General features: G+C 42.3%; 1 protein-coding gene across 1 annotated transcript in view; it reads left to right on the top strand.

The window, feature by feature from the left end:
* The first annotated feature begins 2077 nt into the window (after positions 1 to 2077).
* The window catches only part of CD101 (CD101 molecule), a 35191-nt gene continuing 10247 nt past the window's right edge, over positions 2078 to 27021 (top strand). Inside the window, 10 exon segments of the mRNA XM_010367897.2 lie at positions 2078 to 2188; positions 10740 to 11120; positions 12436 to 12852; positions 14307 to 14693; positions 17859 to 18242; positions 18931 to 19335; positions 22335 to 22745; positions 26271 to 26483; positions 26486 to 26532; positions 26535 to 26670. Of these exon segments, the coding sequence (XP_010366199.2) occupies positions 2146 to 2188; positions 10740 to 11120; positions 12436 to 12852; positions 14307 to 14693; positions 17859 to 18242; positions 18931 to 19335; positions 22335 to 22745; positions 26271 to 26483; positions 26486 to 26532; positions 26535 to 26670 (2824 nt within the window). The 5' untranslated portion in view covers positions 2078 to 2145.

Consider the following 27021-nt stretch of genomic DNA (forward strand, 5'->3'; position numbering starts at 1 on the left):
TCAACTTTATTCCAACAAGATAGTACAGCCTGTGTGTACTATTCATGCTACACGGTTACTTCCCAACTGTACCTTGGCCCCTGCCTCTCTAGATGACTCACGGACTCACCTGGCCCAGCCCAGTCCATCCTGACCTTCCCTCCTGCCCACCAATTTTCCCCACCCCCATAGGTGTTCCACTGATTGTTGACACATTGCATTGTGATTATTTGATTTAAGTGGAAGCTTCCTGAGAACTCTAGCACTAGCGTAGTATTAAATTAGCCTAGGTTCAGGACCGACTGTTGGATTTAGACACTCCTCTGCCATCCTTGGTACCTGGGTTCACATCTGAGTAACAGCCCATTAGCGTAACTGCCCAATGGGTTCTCCCTGCCTGCTGTCCAGATAGAACAGATTTATCAAGACAGGAGAATTGCAGTAGAGAAAGAGTTTAATTCGCACAGAACCAGCTAAATGGGAAACCAGAGTTTTATTACTCAAATCAGTCTCCCTGAAAATTCAGAGACTGGAGTTTTTAAGGATAATTTGGCAGGCCAGGGAGTGGGGAGTGCTGATTGGTCAGGTAGGAGAGGAAATCACAGGGGATCGAAGGGGGTTCTTCTTGCAGTCTTCCATCCCTGAGTGGGATCAAAGAGCTGGTGGAGCCAGATCACCAACCTGGATGGTGCCAGCTGGTGCATCAGAATGCAGGGTCTGAAAAATACCTTGAGCACCAATTTAGGTTTTGCAATAGTGATGTTTATCTAGGAACAATTGAGGAGGTTGGAATTGTGTGGCCTCTGGCTGCGTGACTCCTAAACCATAATTTCTAATCTCGTGGCTAATTTGTTAGTCTTACTAAGGAAGTCTGCTCCCCAGGCAAAAAGGGGGTTTGTTTCCAGAAAGGGCTATTATCCTCTTTATTTCAAAATTTAACTGTAAGCTAAATTCCTCCCAAAGTTAGTTTGGGCTACAACCAGGAATGAACAAGGGCAGCTTGGAGGTTAGAAGCAAGATGGAGTTGGTCAGGTCAGGTCCTTTCACTGCATAACTTTCTCACTGTGACAGTTTTTGCAAAGGCAGCTTCATAGGGCAGATGAAGATAAACTTCAATGTCTCGTGATGGTGATGATGGTAGCTAATATTCACTGAGCACTTACTATGTACCAGATATTGTTCTAAGTGCTTTAAATAAATGAGCTTATTGGCCGGGCGCGGTGGCTCACGCCTGTAATCCCAGCACTTAGGGAGGCCGAGACGGGCGGATCACGAGGTCAGGAGATCGAGACCATCCTGGCTAACACGGTGAAACCCCGTCTCTACTAAAAAATACAAAAAAAAAAAAAAAAAAAACTAGCCGGGCGAGGTGGCGGGCGCCTGTAGTCCCAGCTACTCGGGAGGCTGAGGCAGGAGAATGGCGTAAACCCGGGAGGTGGAGCTTGCAGTGAGCTGAGATCCGGCCACTGCACTCCAGCCTCGGAGACAGAGCGAGACTCCGTCTCAAAAAAAAAATAAAAAATAAAAAATAAATAAATAAATAAATACATAAGCTCATTTGGCATTCACAGTAATCTTATGGGGTACATACTATTAGTATCCTCATTTTAGCAATGAGGGTTAGGAAAGGTCAATTAAGTTTTCTAAGATTACACAGCTACTAAAACTAGAATCTGCATGCAAACCCAGGCAGCCTGACTCTAGAGCCTGTAACCTTCAGCACCACGTTGTGTCGTGTCGCCCCACGTTCATGTTTTCCAGGGGCCTTCTCCCATTTCTCAGTCATTTCCTCTCCCAAGAGCAGAGGAGAAGGAAGGGCCAAGAAGACAACATTTCTCATGGCTTTTTAATTTATTCAGTTTACCTAAATTCTCTCATCATTACTAAATGACACATACTGAGCCAGGTTGAGGCCTATCTTTTCTTAGTTTTATCTGTATCTGTTTACTTAACCACGAAGATAACTTTTTTACTCCCAAATTTGAGTGATTAGTAAAGAGCTATATAATGTAACCAGTTTTGCTTTTCGCAAGCCATCTCTGTTTCAGTGGGCTGAAAACCACACTATTGCTTCCTCTTTACTTTGCAGTGAGAGCACAGCATTTGTCACTCAACCTCTGAATCTTAGTGACACTGCTGGGACGGTAAAGGACTGTGCTGGCCCCAATGGCAGGCTTCTCATATGTGGCATCTTTCTTTCTCTTTCTGAGTAAGTTTCATAATCCTTTATGTTTCTCTTGTCACAGGAGGTAGTCAACTCAGGGTGCTAGGTGATGGAACAGGACAATTTGGTCTCTGCAGAAACAACTATGCCATATATTTCTGATGTTAGCAATGATTTTTGACTTATTGATGACAGTTCTTGGCTTAACTAGACATCCTTGAGTTCCAGGGAGGTGCAATGCTTGGTTGAGTCCCATGCACATGATTCCATTGTTTTTTACATTTGTGTGTGTTGCCAGATCTATCAGTTTTGCTTGGCCCTGGCTTTACTCCTCTTCCTGGGCTGATCATCCCAAGAGACAATAAAAAAGCCTTGTGTCAGGCTGGGCGCAGTGGCTCACGCCTGTAATCCCAGCACTTTGGGTGGATCACGAGGTCAGGAGTTCCAAGACCAGCCTGTCCAAGATGAGGAAACCCCGTCTCTACTAAAAGTACAAAAATTAGCCAGGCGCAGTAGCAGGCGCCTGTAATCCCAGCCACTCAGGAGGCTGAGGCAAGAGAATCGCTTGAACTCAGAGGGCGGAGGTTGCAGTGAGCTGAGATCAGGCCACTGCACTCCAGCCTGGGCAACAGAGTGAGACCCCATCTCAAAGAAAAAAAAAAAAGCTTTGTGTCCCAAACTGAGAGGAGACCTTAAGGTTTGTCTGATATTAAGGCTTGATGGAATAAATATGCCTTGCAGATACGACTGGGTGGAAAGAAAGGTTATGAAAGTACTTAGTAGTTTTAGACTATGCTAAAAGAAGGTTCTAGATTTCATCTGTGAGTGGAAGTGGAAATTGACTACTGAGAGACTGAGAAATGGGCAGGAAGATTCACTTGGCTCTGCTGAGGGCCATGCAGAGGGGCTTGCCTGATCTAGGGGCATTTATGTGTGTTAGAATAGGATGGAAGAAGAGGAAATTTGGAGGTAGAAGGGAGAATCAGATGAGTTGAGTAGGTAGTGGAATAGTTTCAAACCAGTTAGCAGGTACTTTTTAATGCTACAGTTTTCATTAACATCTGGTAAAGAGAATAGATCCCATCTCGGAATAATGTGTAAAATGCTTAAAATAAAGTTCATAGAATTATAGAGGAAATCAATCACATTGAAATACAGGTATCGGCCGGGCGCGGTGGCTCAAGCCTGTAATCCCAGCACTTTGGGAGGCCGAGACGGGCGGATCACGAGGTCAGGAGATCGAGACCATCCTGGCTAATACGGTGAAACCCCGTCTCTACTAAAAAATACAAAAAACTAGCCGGGCGACGAGGCGGGCGCCTGTAGTCCCAGCTACTGGGGAGGCTGAGACAGGAGAATGGCGTGAACCCGGGAGGCGGAACTTGCAGTGAGCTGAGAGCTGGCCACTGCACTCCAGCCTGGGCGGCAGAGCAAGACTCCGTCTCAAAAAAAAAAAAAAAAAAAGAAATACAGGTATCAAAATATTTTAAATATGTTGTAATGCAGTAATTTATTTGCTTCTTATTTATGGATTACATAATAAGATCTACAGGTAGGTCTGTTAACCACCAAACTTCAAAGTAATGATGAGTATAAATAACATTTCAATGTATCTTATGTAGTTATAATGTGATATGAAGATATCTGTGGTTGTCTACATTCGTAACCGAAGAAAATACTAAATTTCCATTAGAGGTAAAAATGAAAATAAAGATGTAAGATTATTTTTCACCCTGGTTTATGGACCCTTTAATCCTACATGTGGACCCACCTAAGAACTCTTGCTTTATAGCTGGGCATGGTGGCGCACACCTGTGGCCCTAGCTACTTGGGAGGCTGAAGTGGGAGAATCGCTTGAACCTGGGAGGTGGAGGTTGCAATGAGCCGAGACTGAGCCACTGCACTCCAGGCTGGGTGACAGAGTGAGATTCCATCTTAAAAAAACAAAAACAAAAACAAAAACAAAACAAACCTCTTGCTTTAGAGAGACTGGATGGAACTAGTGCAGGGACCCGAATGGCTGGAATGATTGGGAAAGTAAACCAAGCTGTATTTGGTGTGACCAGGACTATGGTTGAAGAATTAAAAGAAAAGAATACAGCATTCAGCACAGAGAGGTTGCTTCATAAACATTGATTGAGTTAATTGTGCTCTTGTCTCTAGGTACCTATGATAGTGTGAGGTAAGAGTCAGACCTAGGGCCTGCAGGAGAAGTTGCCAGGACCACTTGCTGGGTGATGGATGCCTGCCAGATTGACTTGGCGGGTGCTGATGGATAGGTGCACTGGTGGGATCCTTTGGGGGCTGGTGTGTTTCTGTTTTTTGGTTAAGTTGTCTGAGTGTGATTCTCAAGTGTATGTGCTTTGTGTATTTGAACTCTTATGTTTGCTACATATATAGGAGGAAACTGGGTTTACATTGTGCAATAATTCATAGAATTGCAAATTCTGTCTCTTTTTTTGGTAAGCAGTCTAGAAGGCCTGGGGGAAGGAAAGTAGTAATCAAGGCTCAAAAAGGGGAAGCTGGAAGCTTTTCCTTAACCCATTTAAACAATTACCTAAACTGGGTTATAGATTTACTTCTTCTAAATTCTGACTCATCCCAAGCACTAATTTTGTGTAGAAGCACAGTTTCTATGTGAAGAATACATAAATCAGGAAGTTACTTGAAAAAGCTTTGGAAGTCTGCTGTTTGTCATTACAAATATAGAGGGGAAATGAAAGAAATTATTTAAATAATGATCAATTGATCAATTACATTGGTTAGCAAATGTATACTTTGTCCTGATTTTTTTTTCAATAAATATAAGGACTGAACAATCCTGATAGAAAATGGTGCCATATGAGATTAATGTCATGGGTCAATGAGTTCTTGGAGTTAGCAGTTAGCTTTGTCTGCCTGTCTATTTCCCCCACCCTAACTAGCTGCCCTACAAATAACGGCCATTAACGTGGCAGGGTTTGGGGGAAGGGCTATTGTCTGTCTTCCTGAGATTGCATTCATGAAAAATAAAACAGATTCCACTTAGTATGGATGGAAGCTGTGTCAGCCTCCAAGCATATAGGGTTTTTGAATGTGTCAAGAGAAAAAAGCTGCTTGTTATGTTGGCTATTCCTGAGGTAGGTTTTGTATAAGGTAGCATTATTTGAAACTGCTCTTTTTTTGGTATCAAAAATGGTCAAGTATGGGTCGTTTTATAAGGTTCAACCTAATTGTTTTCATTCAAATAATACTGCAATGGTAAATTTGACAATTCAAGTGATATTTTTAAAGAAAGTCAATACCATCGAGGAATTTTTAGTGTTTTGAAAGCATGATTCCAAAGTTAGTATGTCAGTGCCAAGCTTTGTACTCATCAGCCTACAAGAATATGAGCTATTATTCAAAAGTAGCTAACCCTCTGCCCACTGAAAGAGAAAGCAAGAGGGCAGTCCTCACAGGTGTTTTTCGGAGGGTGGATGATATGTACTTGAAAAAACTCAGAGAGAATATATTTATGATAAGATCCTTAAGCTTATGCCCCAGTGCATAGCCATTTGAGTTGATCTCTGCCAGTCATGCCTTCCACCTGAAAAATACCTTTGAAATCTCCACACTATTTCTTTCAGTTTTCTGAGAAAGTAGTATGTCTTAGACTGTTTGGGGTGTTGTAGCAAAAGTACCATAAACTGGGAGGCTTATAAACAACAGAAATTTAGTTCTGGAGGCTGGGAAGTCTAAGATCAAGGCACTGGCAGTTTGGTGTCAGTGAGGGTCTGTTCCTCACAGCGCCTTCTCACTGTGTCCTCACGTTGCAGAAGGGGCTAGCGAGCTTCCTGGACTCTTTTATAAGGGCACTAATCCCATTCATGAGAACAGAGCCCTCATGACCTAACCGCTTCCTAAATGCCTCACCTCCTAATACCATCACCTTGGGAATTTGGTTTCTGCGTATGAGTTTTAGGAAGACACAGACATTGATACTGTAACACAGCACCCTCCCAGTCATCCCTCTACTAAGACATTACTTCATTCATCCGCCTTGCTGGCTTCACCCATTCTCCATCCCACCCCTTCCTACTGCTCCTCACCTAGCTACTGTCTCTAGCTGCCATCCTGGTCTTCGTTTTTCCTTCTCCATGAAACTCCTGGAAGTAGGTTACACTTCCTGCAGTTACTTCTTACCCTGAAAACTGCTGCTTCCACTCTATTGAAATCGCTTTTACAAAGATCTTCATGGACATCCTCCTCATCGAGCTAACAAGACTGCCCTCTACCTTCAGAGTCCCCAAGCTCTTGGCAGCCTTTGGCAGTGCTGACAAACCATTTCCTCTTAGAATGTTCTTCTTCCCTTGGTTTCCAAGCCGCTGTGTCCTAGTTGCCCTCCATCTAACTCTTCCCTCTGTAGGTATTGTTCCTCATCCCATCCCCTAAAGAGATTCCCTAGTAATCTCTCCTTAGCCCTCTTCCTTCTGTTCCCCAACACTTCCCAACACTTGTATATAACTGGCCTAATCTACATCTTACAGCTCAGAACTCTCCCTAGTTACAAACAGACATTTACAGGAGCCAACAAGAAACAATGGAGACAGCCATGGATTTGGCATCTGCAGATCTATTAGTATGTTCAAGTCTGGCTCAAATTCTAGGAGTTTTTACATAACTAAATATGGGAATATCACAGTTTTTGAAAGGATTCGATTATAAATATTTTCAAAGGGTTAAATAGACCTTAGCCCTTTGAAAATACTTATAATTTATATATAAATATAAATATATATTTAAATATTATTTCAAAATGTTTGCTGAATATCCTTCCTGTCTATTCCACGGTCTTCAAATTTAGTATTTCTAAAATTAAATGCATTATATTTTCACTCACCATTATACACACAACAGTAACTCTTCCTGATATCTGTATTTCTATTCAGAGTATCAATATTCTCCCAGTCAGCCTTATCAAACTTATGATCTTTGATTTCTTCCTATCTCTCATCTCGCCTACTACTCCCAAGCATCCAAAACACTGAAAACTCTACAGATTTTGTTTCCACAGTAGCTAGGTTATAGTACCTTTATTTTTATCCCTATTGCTTTTGTCACCTCTGTCCTGAGCTCCTATGATTACCTGATACCTATTTCTAACTTCCGTCATCCTACACACAAACTGTCAGGTTCATTTTCCTAAGACCTTTCAAACAGTTTCAGTGGATTCCCCATTGCCTAATGAATCAAGTCCAGACTTCTAAATGTGATAGTCAAGTCCTTTCTGCTCTGGATCCAAAATTGCTATCCAGTTTTACCTCTCTCTATTAATCTTCATGCAGCACCCCCCCATCCAGTTGATTACTCCTTATTTTTGAATAAGTCTTTTGATTCCTACTCACAGAGTCTTGCCATGAAATCTCTTTTACCTAAAATGCCCTGTCTCCCCGTTTACCTTGTCATAATCTTCCCAATTCTCCAAAATCCATTTCTAATGCCATCTCTTATGCCATCTCCATAAACCTACTTCCCTCCCCTCAAAATGTAGTCCCTCCTTTCTTCAAAATTTTTGAAGCACTTTTATTATATGTTTTCCATAGAGAGATGACTACTATCCACTTGACTGGATTATAAAATCCAGAACAGAATCTAGCCTAAATTCATCTTCATATCTTAGTCCATCAAGCATGAGAAATACTGTAAGTGGTTGAATAAGTATTTATTGAATTGGCAAATAAAGCAGTAGAAAAAGAAGTATGTGTTTTCACAATAAAAATTTTCAAATGTGGTACCCATCTTGCTGAAAAGTGATGGGAAATGTTAGAGAAGTGTTGCCTAGCCACCAAAAATAACATCATTTGTAGAAACATGCCTTGATATAAGTAGGTTAATGGTACCTCAAAAGCCACATTAAAAAATATTTTTATTGTGAAATACAACATAAGAAAATATTAATAAAACATAAATTTCGGTTAACAAATAAGTAAAAAGTAAAATCTATATAATATCTACCAGGTCAAGAAATAGAATATTACCAAGACCTAGAAGCACCCACCCAGCCCGCAGTGTGCCCCATCAAATCACAGACGCTCCCCCAACGCAATCACTTTCCTGACTTTCATGATAACCACTTCCTAGTTTGCTTTTTTTTTTTGAGATGGAGTTGCCCAGGCTGGAGTGCAGTGATGCAGTCTTGGCTCACTCCAACCTCTGCCTCCCAGGTTCAAGCAATTCTCTTGCCTCAGCTTCTGTAATAGCTGGAATTACAGGCACCTGCCACTATGCCTGGCTAATTTTGTATTTTTAATAGAGACGGGGTTTCACCATGTTGGCCAGGCTAGTCTTAAACTCCTGGCCTCAAGTGATCTGCCCACCTTGGCCTCCCAAAGTGCTGGGATTACAGGCATAAACCACCTCACCTGGTCATTTCCTAGTTTTTTGCTGATGATTTTACCCCTTATGTATGCATCACTAAGCAATACAGTGTGGTTTTACCTGTTTTTAAACTTTATAAACAGTAGGATTATTCTGTATAGAGTCACAAGGATTCAGAAGTGTTTTTGTATCTTTCATTGAACGTAGTCACTCATGTTATTGCAAATAGTTGTAATTGTTGATTTTTATTTCTATATAACATTCCACTTTATGACTGTACCACAGTTTATCCAGTCTACTGTTGATGGACATATGGGTTGTATCTTGTTTGAGGCTTTAATGAGCAGTGTAGCTGTGCATATTCTTTCACACATAGCTTGGTACACATATTTCTCTAAGATGGCATTGCTGAAAAGTGTTTTAAACTGCCACTGTAGTATAACTTGTTGGTAAGTAATAATTTACATTTTCCTAAGGTGGTCTAACTTCTGTTCCTGGATTCTTATTACAAAAAGAGCATGATATAAATATGTCACATTAATTTGGACTTATGAATAAATTAGTGTATTCTAAATTATTATAGAGGCTGGGTGCAGTGGCTCACACCTGGAATCCCAGCACTTTAGGAGGCTGAGCCAGGCAGATCACTTGAGGTCAGGAGTTCGAGACCAGCCTGGCCAACATGGTGAAACCCTGTCTCTACAAAAATACAAAACTTATCCGGGCGTTGTGGTCCATGCCTGTAATCCCAGCTACTCAGGAGGCTGAGGCAGGAGAATCACTTGAACCTGGGAGACAAAGGTTGCAGTGAGCCAAGATTGTACCACAACACTCCAGCCTGGGTGACAGAGCAAGACAATCTCAAAAAAAAAAAAGAAAAAAAATTATTACTAGAAATGTGTGTGGTTGGCTGACTAGTTGGTTGACTGTTGGTTGGTTTCCCAATTTTAGATTGAGCATACATATATGAGATATATGCACCTGACTGCCTCAGGTGACCACTTACCTTTTCTTCCCTTTTGCCCTTTTTTGTATTCCCTTCTATCCCTTAGAACTATTTTCATTTCATCCCAGATTCCTATACTCAGTCTTTTTGTGTTCTCTGTAATGTCCTTTTTCCTTTCCCTCACTTTTTTTTTTCCACTCTAGTCTCCTTACTCTTTGTCCCTGTGGAGTCACAAAATGCAGCAGAGGCTCTGCTTCCTCCTCATCTTCTTATGAACTCTGTTCAGTTAACTCCATAAAGCCAGCAATCTCTCCCTGTCTGGCCCTTCCGATGTCTTCCAATCCTGTCTTTCCTCTTACTGTACCCTGGGCCCCTAGTAAAAGAACTGGCCACCCTTGTGGCATGTCTTTGACCTTTCTGCAACACAAAATGAACTAGCCTTTAATATCAATCATAGTAAGTAAAGATATGCTTTTTGATTTCTGAAAAATGATTGATCTAAAAAATTTGTCAAATGAAATGTTACCATTTAATCATGTTTTTTTCCTTTAGACCTAATACTTGAGATTTGTTCTAATAGAAAACATTCCCTAGTACTCCCAACGGAAAACTTTTGGTAAGAACAAAGCTAAAATAAATTCTAATCCCAGAACCTGCTGGATTTTACAGTCATCTATTAGGAAGCTTTTCAGTAAAACCCTTTCTTTAAGAAATGACAAAACAAAACCAAAAAACCCTCCACAGAATAAAAAGGAAGTGCTGCTGCCTCTTCAGATGCTAATTGTGGCTAGTCTTGCAACAGACCTGGCTAGGAGCTACAAATAGTTCAACCAACCAGCTAGAAAAATCATGGCACCAAGGGCAGAGCCCTAGACTTTGCATCTCCAGCAACTACTTCTCTGGGAACTGCCCGATGGCACCAGGCACCCTGGAATTTGAGGCTTGAGGAAGTATATGCCAATTTTTTTCATAAAATAATGTAAAATTGTCATACATTTATTTGCTTTAAAATAAGTACACTTCGATCAGCAGATGTTTTATAGAAGTGGTCATGTTACATTGATGAAGCTAAACTTTTTTTAAGAGACTGAAGAGTACTATAGAAGTTAAAGTTATAAAAGAACAATTAACTCATCAAGCGATTCCACTGCTGCTCAGCCTGAAGAAGATGTTGAACATTTGAGTTGATTATAGCTAATAACCTGTGATCTCATTTACCAGAATTGTAATACAAGGAAATACATAATGTGGTACACTGGGAACGGGAACACTAATCTCTTTTTATTCCCCTTTCTTTCTTCTACTTGCAAGCTAAGCTCAGCATTGGCCAGAGAGAAGTAACAGTTCAGAAAGGACCACTGTTTAGAGCTGAAGGTTACCCAGTCAGCATTGGCTGCAATGTAACTGGCCACCAGGGACCTTCTGAGCAGCATTTCCAGTGGTCTGTTTACCTGCCAACAAACCCGACCCAGGAAGTCCAGATCATTAGCACCAAGGATGCTGCCTTCTCTTACGCAGTATATACGCAGCGGGTGCGAAGCGGAGACATCTACGTGGAGAGGGTCCAGGGCAACTCAGTCTTGTTGCACATCTCAAAGCTCCAGATGAAGGATGCTGGCGAGTATGAGTGTCACACACCGAACACTGATGAGAAATACTATGGGAGCTACAGTGCAAAGACTAATCTAATTGGTAAGCTGCTTGTCCACTTTTGCTCGCCAGCCCCTGAGAAGCCAGAGTCTCCACCATCACAATATCTTGCAATGTGACATGGCTTTATATTGTTCCATGTTCTTTGGGAAAAGAGCCCATATACCCTTGTGGATATTTTGGAGATATGTCACAAGGGGGTATCTCATATTCTCTAAAATTATGTTTCTTTTTCTCAATTATCTTTGCCATATTTAGATGGCGTGTGGTTTTCCCAAGGCCTTGTCCACAGCTATCCATAGATTGCTAATAGCAACAGCATTCAACAAAGCTATGAGAGTTCTCCCTGTGTTGTCTCTGCTTGGAGGCAGAAGAGTAATTTGACAAGAGAGCTGGTACCATAGGTGATAAGTCATTAACTTAGAAATGATTATTCTCAAACTACCATTCTCAAACATATTTATATATTGGGAAAGGGTCATAGTCTTTGCAGTTGTCACTTTGTCCCTTTGTCTGGAATATCTATCACCCCCTTTTCAGCTTAACAAACTCCTACATATACTTCAGGACCCAGTTTAGACACTGCCTCTTCTGTGGAACTCATCTTGACTGCTTGGGCAGAATTCCCACTTTTGTTTCTTTCAGATTGTCTGTTCATACCACTACTATCAGCATGCATCCGGTTATATGGTAACTGGCTGTTTGTATGCCTCTCTCTCATCACATCCTCAGCTTCTACTCAGTGGCTAGCACTGAGTAGATGCTCGGTCACACTGGTTGATTAAATCTAAGTGTTGCTTTCATATAAGCTTAGGCTGTGTGATTTCATTTTAAGAAAACAAGAACGGTAGGGTAGTAAGACAGTTACCAAAACTTTAGTAAAGATTGCATTTGGGCTCTAAATGATACATTTTAACAGACATTATTACATTATTACAGAGCCTTATAGAGGAGCAGGTTAAGGCCCAGGGAGGTGAAGTGACATGCCCAAGTCCATGTAGTAGGGACGGATGTAGGACCAGAATCTAAGATTTCTCTGTCCCAGTGCTTTATCCCTTTAAATACATGCTTTGTGTCTGAGTAGCTCAATTGGTTACAGCCTATGCTAATGAATCAAAGTGAGGGTCAACACATTGGTGAGACATTTACTTTGCCAAGTTCTGTAGACTATACATAGATGCCAGTGTTCCCATTAGCAACAGAGAAAGCATATGGATAGGAAGGCATATGGCAAGTGGAAAACCAACTCAAAGTCTGTGTGCTTTACATATGGTAGCTCGGGGCGCCATCTTCACCTAAGGAGGCCCACTGGACAAGCACTGGGCCAGTCACATTATTATCACTCCTTTGTTTCCAGTTATTCCAGATACCCTCTCTGCCACCATGAGTTCTCAGACTCTCAGTAAGGAGGAAGGTGAGCCATTAGCCCTCACCTGTGAGGCATCAAAAGCCACAGCCCAACATACACACCTCTCTGTCACCTGGTACCTAACACAGGATGGAGGAGGAAGCCAAGCCACCAAGATTATTTCTCTCTCCAAAGATTTTATATTGGTCCCTGGGCCCTTGTATACAGACCGGTTTGCAGCCAGTGACGTACGGCTCAACAAACTGGGGGCCACTACGTTCAGGCTGTCCATAGAGAGGCTCCAATCCTCAGATCAGGGTCAGCTGTTCTGTGAAGCAATGGAATGGATTCAGGATCCAGATGAAACCTGGATATTCATCACTAAAAAGCAGACCGATCAAACCACTCTGAGGATCCAGCCAGCAGGTAATTATCTTCCTACGAAATTCATTAATACACTAGTATTAGGTAGTGGGTATTTATGAGGTATGTTTTAATTTTTGTTCTAATCCTTTGTTGGCTCTAAAAAAATTGGCTAGAAAGTTTGATTTGATTTTGTATTTTTGTCATCTGAGAAGCATAACTAAGAGGGAGGACATTCAGTTTTGGCTCTGCCCACAGATTCTTTGTGGGATAAGGTCTACTCAGTGGTGAGATTGATTCCACAAGCCAGTCATGGAAGTAGTTTTGTTACCATTTTTACCAGTCTCTGTGTTCGCACATTATCTACATTATCTAATTTAGTTGTAACCACCACCCTATGAGGCAAGTAGTTGAGTCTCCATTTTAAAAATGAGGACTCTGAACCTCAGACATGCTAGATGCGCTGCGTAAGGCCACCCAGCTGGTGAGAGTGGGGCTGGTCTTCAAAGGCAGGCCTGTCTCTCTCCAAAGCCCACTCAGCACAGACAGCTGGGCCTCAGAGTAGCTCCAGTTTCCAACATGAAGCCTTGTCTTCGTCAGTGCTAGGATTTCCTTCCACCCGCCCCCTTTCCCAACTTGGAATGCAGTCACTTTCCTTTTTTATCATTTTTTTAATTAAAAAAAATTTTTTAAGGACAGGGTCTTGCTATGTTGCCCAGGCTGGCCCTGAACTCCTGGGCTCAAGCAATCCTCCTGCCTCGGCCTCCCAAAGGGCTGGGATTTCAGGCATGAGCCACCACACCCGGCCTGCTGTCACTTTTCATAATCTTTTGGCATTTTTGTCAAAGCAAGTATAAAGGCCTTGTCTATGATTCTTGGTCTCTCCCTATAGGCTTTTGTCCAACAGGATTGGTTACTAAACTATATACTGTATACCCATTGCTAAAAGCAATGATCCAATGGTGGATCATTAAAGTTTTTTTCTTGATTAAAAAGAGTGTTACTGTATTCCACTAAAAATTGTCCTGTTGGCCTCAAGTATCCAAGTTACACTCATGAGTCCTATGGAGCAATATCACATGTGCTTTTTAACTTCAGAAAATTCTGCTGGATATTCTTAGCCAAAAAAGAGAGTAAGAAATCACAATTTACAGCAATTCAGTATAAAATATTTAATTTAATATATATATATTTAATTTAGTATATAATATTTTAATTTTTAATTTAAAAAGCATACATTACTGTAAGCATCATACATTTGTGCATACATCTTGCTTACTAAGAGTGCATTCAGAAAACCATAAGTACTGCCCTTTCTGGGTGATTTAAGGAAGAGTCATGAGTGTTTTTTACTCTAAGGATTTTTTTTTTTTTTGGTTTACCTACCAGTATAGAGCTGAACTCGCACATAAAATGTGATCCCTGTGGCATCCTTCCAGAGGGTGTCATCTCTCTCTTGTACTGAAAGGACAGAGGCTGTGGGCTCTCTAAGTACCTGCCTTGCTTTTGTTTCCCAGTGAAAGATTTTCAAGTCAACATTACAGCTGACAGCTTGTTTGCTGAAGGGAAATCCTTAGAACTGGTTTGCCTGGTTGTAGGCAGTGGCCGTGACCCACAGCTTCAAGGCATTTGGTTCTTCAATGGGACTGAAATTGCTCACATTGATGCTGGTGGAGTCCTGGGCCTGAAGAATGACTACAAAGAGAGAGCAAGTCAAGGAGAGCTCCAGGTCTCAAAGTTAGGCCCCAAAGCTTTCTCTCTCAAGATCTTCTCTCTGGGCCCAGAGGATGAAGGCACCTACAGATGTGTGGTAGCAGAGGTCATGAGAACACACACAGCTTCCTGGCAGGTGCTTCAGAGAAAGCAGTCACCAGACAGCCACGTGCACCTGAGGAAGCCAGCAGGTATGTGAAGTCAAGACCTGGCATGCATTGGGCTGCTTTCAGATGCCCCCTTGTCAGTAGAAGACCCCTTTGTGGATACAATGGGGATCTTCATGAAGAGCAGGTTTCAATCAGATCACATTGGAGGTGGAGTGGAGTGGAGTGAAGGAAGGCACCCAAACTAGCTGGAGACCCGAGTCCTATTCCTGGGTCATTTACTTAGGCTGCGACCATGAACACACCACTTTACGTCTCTAAGTCTCAGCTCCCTCATCTGTAAAATGATGGCACACAACTAGATGGTCTTTAAGTTCCTTCTTGCTGGCTTAGAGTCTAAGCCCTCTGCCTTTGTGTGTGTGTGTGTGTGTGTGTGTGTGTGTGTGTGATATGAATAGGTTAAGAGTAAAAAGCTACACTTTGTCCTCCTTCCTGGGGAATGAACACCCGTGTTATCCTACCTTGAGACTCTGCTGGCATTTTTCAACTGCCTTCTGTTAATCTCCTACTATGTTGACCTGGTGTGGGAGATAGTACTTAGTCATAATTCTGACTCACAGTAAGAAACGAAGAGGTAATTGAATTGATAGTGGGCAGACTCCATCCTCTGCATTTTGCTGTGATGTGGTGAGACGCCGGTCCAAATGGTTCTGAGTGTCTGCAAGCACAGAACTGAGGAAACCACGCAGTTTACCTTTACTTTATGAAGGTTGGGCGACCTTAAACATGTTTGAATAATCATTGCTTTTTGTGTGGAGAAAAACAGACAAATCTACAACTAATATAAGGATTCACTAGGCTGGGTTTAAATTCAAAGTCCAGAAGGATTAATTGCCCCAAAATTTTTTTAATGTTTTCAATGTTCAAAAACTGAGCTGAAAATAAAGATGTCCTTGTTGCACTGGCTTATTGGAGACATCTCCAAAGATAGATAAATTTTCCTTTCATGTTCTCTAATACGCCATTTACTAGGAATGAAGATGCACCGATTTGGCCTGGAGTGGCAGGCCAGGAAGTATGTTGTGTTCGCTTTCACACTGAACTTTTGGTCTGACTTTCTAGAATTAAGGAAAAACAATATAGGTGGGGTTTACATATTTATGCAGAGATAAGTTTCTGCTTTATGCATCTCAGCCTTCTCTGGAACATATCTGCAGGCTTTTGTAAACCTGGTATGTGGGAATTTCACCTTAAGGGGAACTTCAGGGTACACAGCTGATAATCCTATCAATAGGGTCATCTTCTAAAACTAAAAATAGTTCTTTGTATAGGCTGGAGTCTACACTGGGCTTACTATGTAGACACAGAAAAAGTTATTAGCAAATTTATTAAGGATCCTGTTTAGCATTCTGTTTTGAAAGTCAAACGTTACTTGAAGTATTAGCAACATTTTATCATTTATGAATATTTTAATCACCCATTACCGTTGTGAATGTGTAACTTACACACATTTCGTAAGTTTATTACTTCTTACCAAAAGGCAGTAATGGCCACAATGAACTAAGGAAACATCATTTAAAAAAAAAAAAATCATGTTAGTTTAAACTAAACTAATCATCACTAAATCACATTATCTTAAAGTGGTGAGATTATGAGTAATAATTTCCCCTCCAATTTCTAAACTTCAGTTATGAGTCTATTTTTAACTTGAAAAAAATTAAATTTGAAAGCAGATTTGCTCTTTTTAAAAACATATTTATGGACATTAACCTTCATTCTGTCTTTGTTACTTATGTATATGTATGCATAAAACAGTCAAAGACTGAACTCCTTCCTCCGCAGGGAAGAACAATTTGCAAATTTAGATCCTATTTAGATTTCTAATGCCAGTTCTACTTTATTTTCCTCTTTTGCTTTGAATTACCTCTGCTTTTGCCAGAGCCTATCATTAAACACTAATGCTAGCAGCCAACCTTTACTAAGTACTTTCCCTAGCCATCCAGGCTAAGCTCTTTGCATGTGCCATTTGTTCAGTCTTCTCAACAATGCAGCAAGGTGAGCACTATTATTATCTTCATTTTTACAGAAAAGAAAACTGAGGCTCAGAGAGGTCAAATATGTTGCCCAGGGCAATTCTGACTCCAGGAGCTGTGGCCTTAAATTAGTGCTGGGCTGCCCAGAATGTACAATCTCCTGCTGTATCTCTACATTGCTCACAAAGCAACCAGGACAAGACCTTGCAGAATTCATGTTTGTTGAATGAATGTGTTTGTTGAATGATGACTTGAATTTCCTATCTGAGAGTCAAATTTACATTTATGGTTTTACACTGTAGTTTAGACATAAGAAGCCTTTCTATTTACAACAATGTGTATCTATATATATAATGTATATGTATATATACATGTATTTTCCCCCCAAGTAATTGTTTTTTATAGTAATATTGTGAACAGAGATGTAATTAACAATGTTTCTTCCTCATTCAAACCACTTACTAAACCAATTAGCTTGATTAGGGAAAGATAAGAAAGAGGAAGATCATTTTGAACTGTGAAGGTCCGAATTCTAAAAAACTAAAAATTTAAATAAACACAGCTTTATTAGTTTCAGGCTCTTATATCTACCCTAATTAATATACTAAAACATTACCAGATGTTTGGCCAACTAGATATCCTTAAGGAAGAGTTGATTTAACAAACTAATAAAAAATACGTGCAAGTGATAAATGGCTTAAGTAAGCTGGGCACAGTGGCTCATGCCTGTAATCCCAGCCCTTTAGGAGGCTGACAGGAGGATTGCTTGAGGCCAGAAGTTCAACACCAGCCTAGGTAACAAAGAGAGACCCTATCTCTGCAAAAAATTTAAAAATTAGCCAGCGTGGTGGCATGTGCCTCTAGTCCCAGCTACTGAGGCACGCGGCAGGAGGATCGCTTGAGCCAAGGAGTTTGAGGTTGCAGTGAGTTAAGATCACAGTGCTGTGTTCCAGCCTGCACAACACAGCAAGACCCAGTCTTTAGAAATAAATAAATAGTTTAAGGGTAAATACATCCTCCGATATTCTTTCTGCTATCTTGTTTCCACTGTTTAAGTGTTTGGCAAATCTTTTGCCTGAGGTTGGTGCAAGAGGAAACAGCCCGATTTGACTTGTCACAAACTAGTCAAGTCCTAATTAATGAGATTTCACTGTATTTTAGAAAATTTCTTATTTACCTAAAACAGTATTTTTCTTCTATAATCTGTAACTCACAGCAAGAAGTGTGGTGGTGTCTATCAAGAATAAGCAGCAAGTTGTGTGGGAAGGAGAGACCCTCGCCCTTCTCTGTAAGGCTGGTGGAGCTGAAAGTCCCCTGTCTGTGAGCTGGTGGCACATCCCACAGGACCAGACACAGCCCGAGTTTGTGGCTGGCATGGGGCAGGACGGCACTGTACAGCTGGGTGCCTCCTATGGGGGATCCAGTTACCATGGCAACACAAGGTTGGAGAAAGTGGACTGGGCCACCTTCCAGCTGGAGATCACCTTCACTGCCATCACAGACAGTGGCACATATGAGTGCAGAGTATCTGAGAAGTCTCGGAACCAGGCCAGAGATCTGAGCTGGACTCAGAAGATTTCGGTTACTGTAAAGTCTCTGGGTAAGTGTCAGAGGAAGTCCTTTTCTGCACCTGTATATCACTCAATTCATTCTGCAGTGGAATTGGATTGCGTGTTATCCTGCATCCCCCAGTGATGGTATGTGTACCCTAGGACACAGAGCATAGTCTCTGGCTACCCTCACTGTCAATCAATCTTTAAAGTTTCTTCATCTTTGTAAAGATAATCTTTAGGGTGCAGCTTGTAAATTGTTGTTCAAAGTTAAAAACAAAACCTTATGAATCAGCTTACAGATGAGTATAGCTGAGCCTCTTATCTTCTGGCTTTTGAGAGCTGCATCCCTGGGATTGCAGAGCCCATTGGAGCATGTGCAAAAAAAAGGGTTCTGATACTGAACCCACGCATGGGGGTAAGGGAAGGAGGCCAGACATCTGGGGTGGGGAGTGCTCCACCCACTCAGCAGCAGCTGTCTAAGTAGCAGATTGGGGAAACACTGCCTATTTGTTGTGGCTGCTGGGAACAGTCTTAGAAGAGGATCAACTTTGCAAAATTGAGGTCAGAGTTCAGGACAGACTGTCCTAAGAATCAACTTCTACTCTATAAAATATGAAACTCCAAATGTACAAAATGCGTGGTCCTACTCAAAGAGGTGGCAACTAGAAAAACTTGAAAGTGCTGCATTTTAATCTGGTACACATATTAGAAATTATGTTTCATTTTTCTGTCTAGAGTCAAGTTTACAAGTTAGTCTGATGAGCCGTCAGCCACAAGTGATGTTAACCAACACCTTTGACCTGTCCTGCGTCTTGGGGACTGGTTACTCTGACCTCAAGGTGCCACTCACTGTGACGTGGCAGTTCCGGCCAGCTAGCTCTCACGTCTTCCACCAGCTTATTCGAATCACCCACAATGGCACTATTGAATGGGGGAATTTCCTATCCCAGTTCCAAAAGAAGACGAAAGTTTCACAGTCTTTATTTCGTTCACAACTCCTAGTCCATGATGCCACTGAGGAAGAGACAGGAGTGTATCAGTGTAAAGTAGAAGTTTATGACAGAAATTCCCTATACAACAACCACCCTCCGAGGGCTTCTGCCAGCTCTCACCCATTGAGAATAGCAGTCACTTTACCAGGTAAGTGTGACTTGAAATTAATCCCTGCTTTAAAGACAAACAAATAAATAGCAAGCCTCCCATTCTGGGTAAGTTATAACAATAAAACATAAAATACTTTCTCCCATATTTGTTCTGTCTAAGTAAGCACCACATAATGAATGATACCCAGGTTAACACTGAGTTAGTATGCACGGGTTGGCCACACTGGTTGTTAAAACATTGAAACACCTTCCATGCTGGCTAACTGCTGCTCTCTATCCATTCCCCATTTTCCTCTAAGTTCCCACCATCCAGCAACTAAAGGGTACCACGTGGCACAGCAGGGGGCCTCGAGGACCTGGCTCCAGGAGAGAAGATACGTTTTGGATTGGTCACTGTCCAGGCCTTACCAATTAGTAAACATTTGCAATGTCTCTGCTGGTGGTAGGGATAAGGTAAATTCCACTGGAATACATCCACCTACTTATTTGTAAGGTGTTAATGTATAAGAGTCAGAAAATTTATTATTACAATCACATATAATCCATCTCATCAACTGATAATAGAGCACAGGAGTTAAAAGTGAGATACCACCTAGGCAAAGTTCTGCTGTGTCATGTATCTTCTCTCTCATAGTCTGCATTCTCTTAGGACAGAGTGATGGAGAGACATTGAATTATTTAGTTCTGACAATCACTGGATAGCAGAACAGCTTTGGATGAGCCACTTAATCTGCTCAAGCCTTAGTTACCTGATCTGTAAATTGTTAATGTGCAATTTAAATATGGTAACATATATAACATGCCGAGTACCTGACATACCAAGATGATGCTCAAACGTGGTCACTGTCATTCTCGCTGCCGCTGTGCAACATTTTTGGTAATAGTAATGATCCCCTTGTTCTTGAATTCATGCTTAATTAATTTGTCCTCTCTGTGGTATTTGCAACTGCTGCCCCAATCTGTCTTCTTGAAACTTCCTTTTTCCTTGGCACCATGACACAAGATTTTCTCCTCCACTGATTTATTCTTTAAAGAAAATAGTTTCTCTGGATTTTATTCTTAGCTTTGATCTATTTTCATTCTATACGCTTTCCTGCAATGGACTCATCCCTACCTATGGATACAACCTGTATGTTCACAACTCCCAAATTCATTATCTTGACCAATTTCTCTTCTGATCTCCAGACTCATATATCCAGCTGTCTCCAAGACATGTCTGCACTCATTTTTATGTCAAAACATAAACCCCCCATTATCATCCAAAGCTCTTCCTTCTACATTGCCCCTTATGTCCCCACTCCCCATCAGTGACCCAAGTTGAAAACCTGAGTCATCACAACTCTTATGTTCACCTTGTATCTAAACTCCCATAGTGTGACATGCAAGGCCCTTTATCATCTGGTACATCTGTGTCTTTCCAGCATCATCTCCTTCAACTTTCCATCGTGAATTTGAGCTTCAGCCACACTGAATTACTTGCAGCTCCTCAATGGTCCATGTTCCCTCTTACTTTCAAAATCTTTGGTCAAGTTGCATCTTTTGTGCAGAAATCCTTAACCTCTTCTCCATCAGAATAATTCCTATAAACCGTTAAGACTCAGCTCAGAATTATCTCCTCCAGGAAGTCTCCCCTCGCTCCTGTATTTGGGCTAGGAGACCGTGCTGTGTGCTCAGATAGGCACTTCTACATACCTCTGACTTAACATGAGTGACATGAGGAACAAAAATTTTACACTGAGGCCAGAGGTGGCTCACACCTGTAATCCCACACTTTGGGAGGCCAAGGCAGGCGGATCACTTGACTTCAGGAGTTTGAGACCAGTCTGGCCAACATAGTGAAACCCCGTCTCTACTGAAAATGCACAAATTAGCCAGGCGTGGTGGTGTGCACCTGTAGTCCCAGCTACTCAGGAGGCTGAGGCACGAGAATCACTCTGCACAGGAAGTGGAGGTTGCAGTGAGCCAAGATCATGACACTGCACTCAAGCCTGCGCGACAGAGCAAGACTCCATCTCAAACAAAACAACCAAAAATTTCATACTTGAGAAAGGTTTCTCAAGACTTATTTCAGCTCCACATTCTAAATGTGGAAGACAGAGATCAGGGCAAATATCACTGTGCTGTGGTAGAGTGGCTGTCTGTCTACAAATGGCACTTGGCACCATCTCTAAGCCTCTGTCCCTGTACTTGTCTCCCTCTAGAGTGTGAGCCACTGAGGGAAGATATCCACAGGGCCTGGAATTGTCTGGCACATAATATAGTGTGTGCTTCATAAATGTTTGCTGAAGGAAGAGTAAAGAGACCTACTGGCAACATCAATAAGCAGTTACAAAAGTAGAGTGGGTGATGTGAGCAAGACATGAGAAGCAGACTTGGGAACAAGGATTGTCACTCATCTTTCTGACAAAGCAGAAAAGCTGCTGGGGTCAAAGATTAGTTGACTCCACATCCATACGATGTTTCTACAGTTAAGTGGCCGCAAAGATGCACACAGTTTTAATCACTCATGTACAACTTCCTTTTGTTTACCCCTGTTTGAAGGCAGATACAACTAGAGTTTGAAAATTGTGAATCCAGAAATACTCTGCATAGTAAACACACAAACACAGCATTAACAGGGCCACTTTCTCCCAATCTGATACATGAAATATGACAAAAGAGATGCTTGTGCTTAAATACTGAAACAGTATCATGTGGAAGAGAGATACTGGGTTGTCTGTGTGACATTCCCTCTACCACACCACCCCTACCAAGCACAGGTGGCACTAGGACTAGTGGATGGAAGTCATGAAGAGATAAAATTTAACTTGATATCAGAAAGCATTCTGGAGTGGCAGAGCTGTCCAAAGATGAAATGGGCTGCCTTGTCAGCTAGTGATGTTGTTCAAGCTGGATGAGCAGTGAGCGGGGCTACTGTAGAGGGAGTTCACCCATATGATGGCGGGAGGATGCAGTATCATACTTGACCTCTAATGTCTCGACTACCTTAACTTTCTGTTTTGTAGCAAAGTAACTGTTTCCATTTTTTAAATTTAGATAGCAAGCTAAAAGTGAATTCAAGGAGTCAAGTCCAAGAGCTCTCCATCAACTCCAACACTGATATAGAATGTAGCATCTTGTCCCGGTCCAGTGGAAACCTTCAGTTAGCCATTAGTTGGTATTTTTCTCCTATTTCCACTAATGCCTCCTGGCTAAAGATCCTGGAGGTGGACCAAACCAATGTTATAAAAACTGGGGATGAGTTTCACACCCCATGGAGAAAACAAAAATTTCATACTGAGAAGGTTTCCCAAGACTTATTTCAGCTGCACATTCTGAATGTGGAAGACAGCGATCAGGGCAGATACCACTGTGTTGTGGAGGAATGGCTCCTGTCTACAAATGGCACTTGGCACAAGCTTGGAGAAAAGAAGTCAGGACTAACAGAATTGAAACTCAAGCCCACAGGTAAACCTTGCGGGTGTATCCTCACAATGTCTGTCTGTCTGATGGCTGTTTTCTCTTGGGCAGCTCTTCTATGGAGTGATTATGTGGGAGTAAAAATATGACCTAAAGTCATAGGAACAGTGTCCACCTACAAATGACTGCAGGACCGGGTAGTCCACCAAAGGAGGGGAGGTCACTTAAGGTGATTCAATCTGAGGTTTTGGGGAGCTGAGGTAGAAGCAAGATCCCTTTGATTGGTTCACTTCTCAGCCTGGCAGCCTGGTCTATGCAGCTACCCAGGGTATCGTATCTCCAGATCTCTATAATAACAAGCTGTGTCATTCCAGTGGGGCTGTACTGTAATTTGGCAGAGAAAGAGTAATACGAAGCATATTTCTCCCACTGTGAACAGAAACTGTACAACTCTATGGGGATGTGTGGAGAAATTGCTTCTCAACATTTAGCTGCCTAAACATAAGGCAAATAAGAGTAGTTAACTGTTGGAACGGCTTACTGAAGGAGTCTCCTCTTCCTCAGGAGATCTTTAAAAATGCAATGGAAGTTCCGCACTGGTCTAAGAGTGCCGCTGTCTAAATGCGGGCAGGGTTGATTAGGTCTCTCAGCATAGGTTAGGTCACCTCCAGTGTTGATTAAAATTAAATGAACGTCACAGCCAAGGTTCGGGAACTGGCCAAGATCCAACAGCACAATGCAGAGAAGTTGATCTCATTTGGTGCTTAAAATACTATTTTCAAGGTAATGTTAAAAGAAAAAAAGAAAAAAAAAAAAAAAAGGATGATAACTGAGCATTACTATGTATTAGGCAATGGAATACAAAGATAAAGAAGGCACAGCCCTGGCCCTTAAGGAGCTCCCAGTCTGGTGGGACAACAAGGGCAAAACAGCAGCTTGGTATGGGATCTCTTCCTGCCCTCTGGCTTCCCTTCTCTATGTTCTTCAAGTCCCTTCTTCTCCCTGCTAAATGTGTGTGTTCCTCAGGGACAGATCCTGGGCCTGTTTTGCTTCTTATTCTTTGCTTTCCTCAGAATTTCTTAAATACTGCCCTGGTTTCAACTACCACGTTCTAGATGATAACCCTGAGATTTTGTGCTTAGTCCTGATCTCCTGAGCTCCAAGCCTTCATCCCCAACTGCCTGCTGTACATTTCTACTTGGATGCCCCCATACTCAGCATGCCCTGAATTGCACTTAGCATCTCTGCCATCTCACCATGCTCATTTGTACTTCTGCATTTCCCATCTGTGTGATTGGCATTCTGTCTCCCAGTCATCCATGCCAAACCCTTGACCACATGTGCATGCCCCTCGTCAGGAGGCAGCCACTGCTTAGCTCAAGTGCTTCCCATGTACAAATGTGGACTCCGTGTTGTCAGATCTTTTTGCATATCTACAGATGCCTAAAATCTTTTTTGGTAACATCTCCCAGTTTAAGAATGTCCACAACTAATTCATTCTTTTTTTGTTTCTAAGACAGTCTGGCTCTGTCACTCGGGCTGGATTCAGTGGTGTGATCTTGGCTTACTGCAACCTCCGTCTCCCGGGTTCAAGCAATTCCTCTCCCGCCTCAGCCTCCAGAGTAGCTGGGACTACTGGTGGCATGCGCCACCATGCCCAGCTAATTTTTGTAATTTTAGTAGAGACGGGGTTTCACCATATTGGCCAGGCTGGTCTCAAACTCCTGATCTCGTGATCTACCTGCCTTGGCCTCCCAAAGTTCTGGGATTACAGGCATGAGCCACTGCGCCTGGGCCCAGTTCTTTTAAAATACTGCAAGTGTCAAGCAGAACATACCTGGGGGCTTGGCGTGGCTGTGGACTTCTAGTTGTGCACGTCATTTAGGGAACAAGTTAACGAAGAGGCCCCAGAAAGATGCTGAGAATGACTGGTCAGAGTTGTAAGAAGGATATTTTCTCTGAGGTTGGAAAAAAAGAAGTCAATTTCAAGGAGAAAATGGACTCCAGTAACAAAAAAACCACATAGAGAAAAGGACTAGAGGGTCCCTTGAACTGGGAAATTAGGCCCTGGCCAAGTATAGTGATGGGATTGGAAGCCAGATCACAATAAAATAGGAAGTAATTTGAGGCAAGGAAACAGTAACAGTATCACATAAGCTAATATTCCACGTGCTTCTCCATGAAGGAGAGAGTAAACATGGTAACTAAGAAAGAGTCCAAGATCAGACAGAATTATTCTCTTAAAGACAGATTAATAAATGTGTTAGGGCCGGGCATAGTGGCTCATGCCTATAATCCCAGCACTTTGGGAGGCCAAGGCGGGTGGATCACCTGAGGTCAGGAGTTCGAGACCAGCCTGGCCAACATGGTGAAACCCCGTCTCTACTAAAAATACAAAAATTAGCCCCCTGCCTGTAATCCCAACTACTTGGGAGGCTAAGGCAGGAGAATCACTTGAACCCGGGAGGCAGAGGTTGCAGTGAGCTGAGATTGTGCCGTTGCACTCCAGTCTGGGCGGCAGAGTGAGACTCCATCTCAAAAAAATAAAAATAAAATAAATTAGATAAATAAATAAATAAATAAATAAATAAATAAATAAATGTGTTTTGTAGTATAATTATAGTAATGCATGCTATAATTTCTTTATTTTGTTTGTAACTACTTTAGCCTTCATTCTAAATCCTCACCTGCTGGCTAGCAAGGGGGAAAAAGGTAAATGTCAAAATCTGTTTAAAACTTAGTCTAATCCAGTCATCTAAATAGTTCCCTTGGATGGCTTTCTAACACCTTGCAATCAAATGTTCAGTCTCTCGGATGGCCTCCTCTCTTTCTGCGTCTAACACCCAGGTAATATCTGGGTGGATGGGAGGAGAGTAATTTGCTAAGAATGAGGGGTCCTGGTGGAATCATGGCTTGAGGGAGGTGCTGAAAGTTGTAAATGACCACTTTGGGAAGTAGAGGAGGAGTGAATCAAGGATAAATAAAAGCAGCAGGCAGAGGGCCCTGCAGAAGCTGTGTGGTTTTCAATGGCAGGGTCCAGCAGGCAAGCAGTTGGGCTAAAGAAGGAAAGAGACTGGTTTCATTCCTAGCAGTGAATGTTCTGGCAAATGTGAGAGAAAAAACAGGGACCAAGGACAAGGATTAAAATGAATGTGGCCGGGCGCCGTGGCTCACACCTATAATCCCAACACTTTGGGAGGCTGAGGTGGGCAGATCACTTGAAGCCAGGAGTTCAAGAGCACCTGGCCAACATGGTGAAAACCCCATCTCTACTAAAAATACAAAAATCAGCTGGGCATGGTGGCACACACCTGTAATCCCAGCTACTTGGGAGGCTGAGGCAGAAGAATTGCTTGAAACCAGGAGGCAGTGGTTGCAGTGAGCCGAGATCGTGCCTCTGCACCCCAGCCTGGGTGACAGAGCAAGACTCTGTCTCAAAAAAATAAAAATAAAATAAATGCACTGATGTCTAAAGAATGTAAGAGTTTCCCAGTGAGAACTAGATTTTTCAGAGGTGGTATCCAATCTGAACATCTGCATTCTCTAATTACTTACTGCCATTTTATTGTCTAGGAAGTAAGGTACGTGTCTCCAAAGTGTACTGGACCAAAAATGTGACCAAGAACAGAGAGGTGGCCATCCACTGCAGCCTGGAGAGTGTAGGCAGCCCAGCCGCTCTGTACTCTGTGATGTGGTACTGGAACAGAGAAAACTCTGGAAGTAAAATGCTGGTGCACTTGCAACATGATGGCTTGCTGGAGTATGGGGAAGAGGGGCTTAGGAGGCACCCTGCACTGTTTACCGTTCATCCCCTACAGACTTTGTCCTGAAGCTTTCCATCAGGTGGAGATGGAGGATGCAGGAATGTACTGGTGTAGGGTGGCAGAATGGAAGCTCCATGGACACCCAAGCAAGTGGATTAATCAAGCATCTGATGAGTCACAGCGGATGGTGCTCACGGTGCTGCCTTCAGGTAACCGGGGGTTTATCTACCGTGAGCTCATGGTCAGGAGGATACATGGCTCTCCTCTTATGCTCTCCCTCTCACCTATCTTTTGCTCCTTCTTCAGACTGAAGACAATTTCTCAGGTTCCCTAAAAGAAGATGACTTTGCTATCTCTCTCAATAGTAACTCATTGTGAACAAACAAGGTCCACATGAGGGTTTTGGCAACAGACGCTTAAGTATCAGGAGACATCTGACAGGTCCATGTCTTTCTGCTGGGGTTCAAGGAGAAGGTGGGAGGTGAGCAATAAGCTAAGCTTACTGAGGGAAAGTGGCCATTGGAGAAGTAGGGGTGTGGTCTTGGTGCCAGACACCAGGA

Source organism: Rhinopithecus roxellana, chromosome 8 (assembly GCF_007565055.1).
Source record: "Rhinopithecus roxellana isolate Shanxi Qingling chromosome 8, ASM756505v1, whole genome shotgun sequence".
Classification (NCBI taxonomy): domain Eukaryota; kingdom Metazoa; phylum Chordata; class Mammalia; order Primates; family Cercopithecidae; genus Rhinopithecus; species Rhinopithecus roxellana.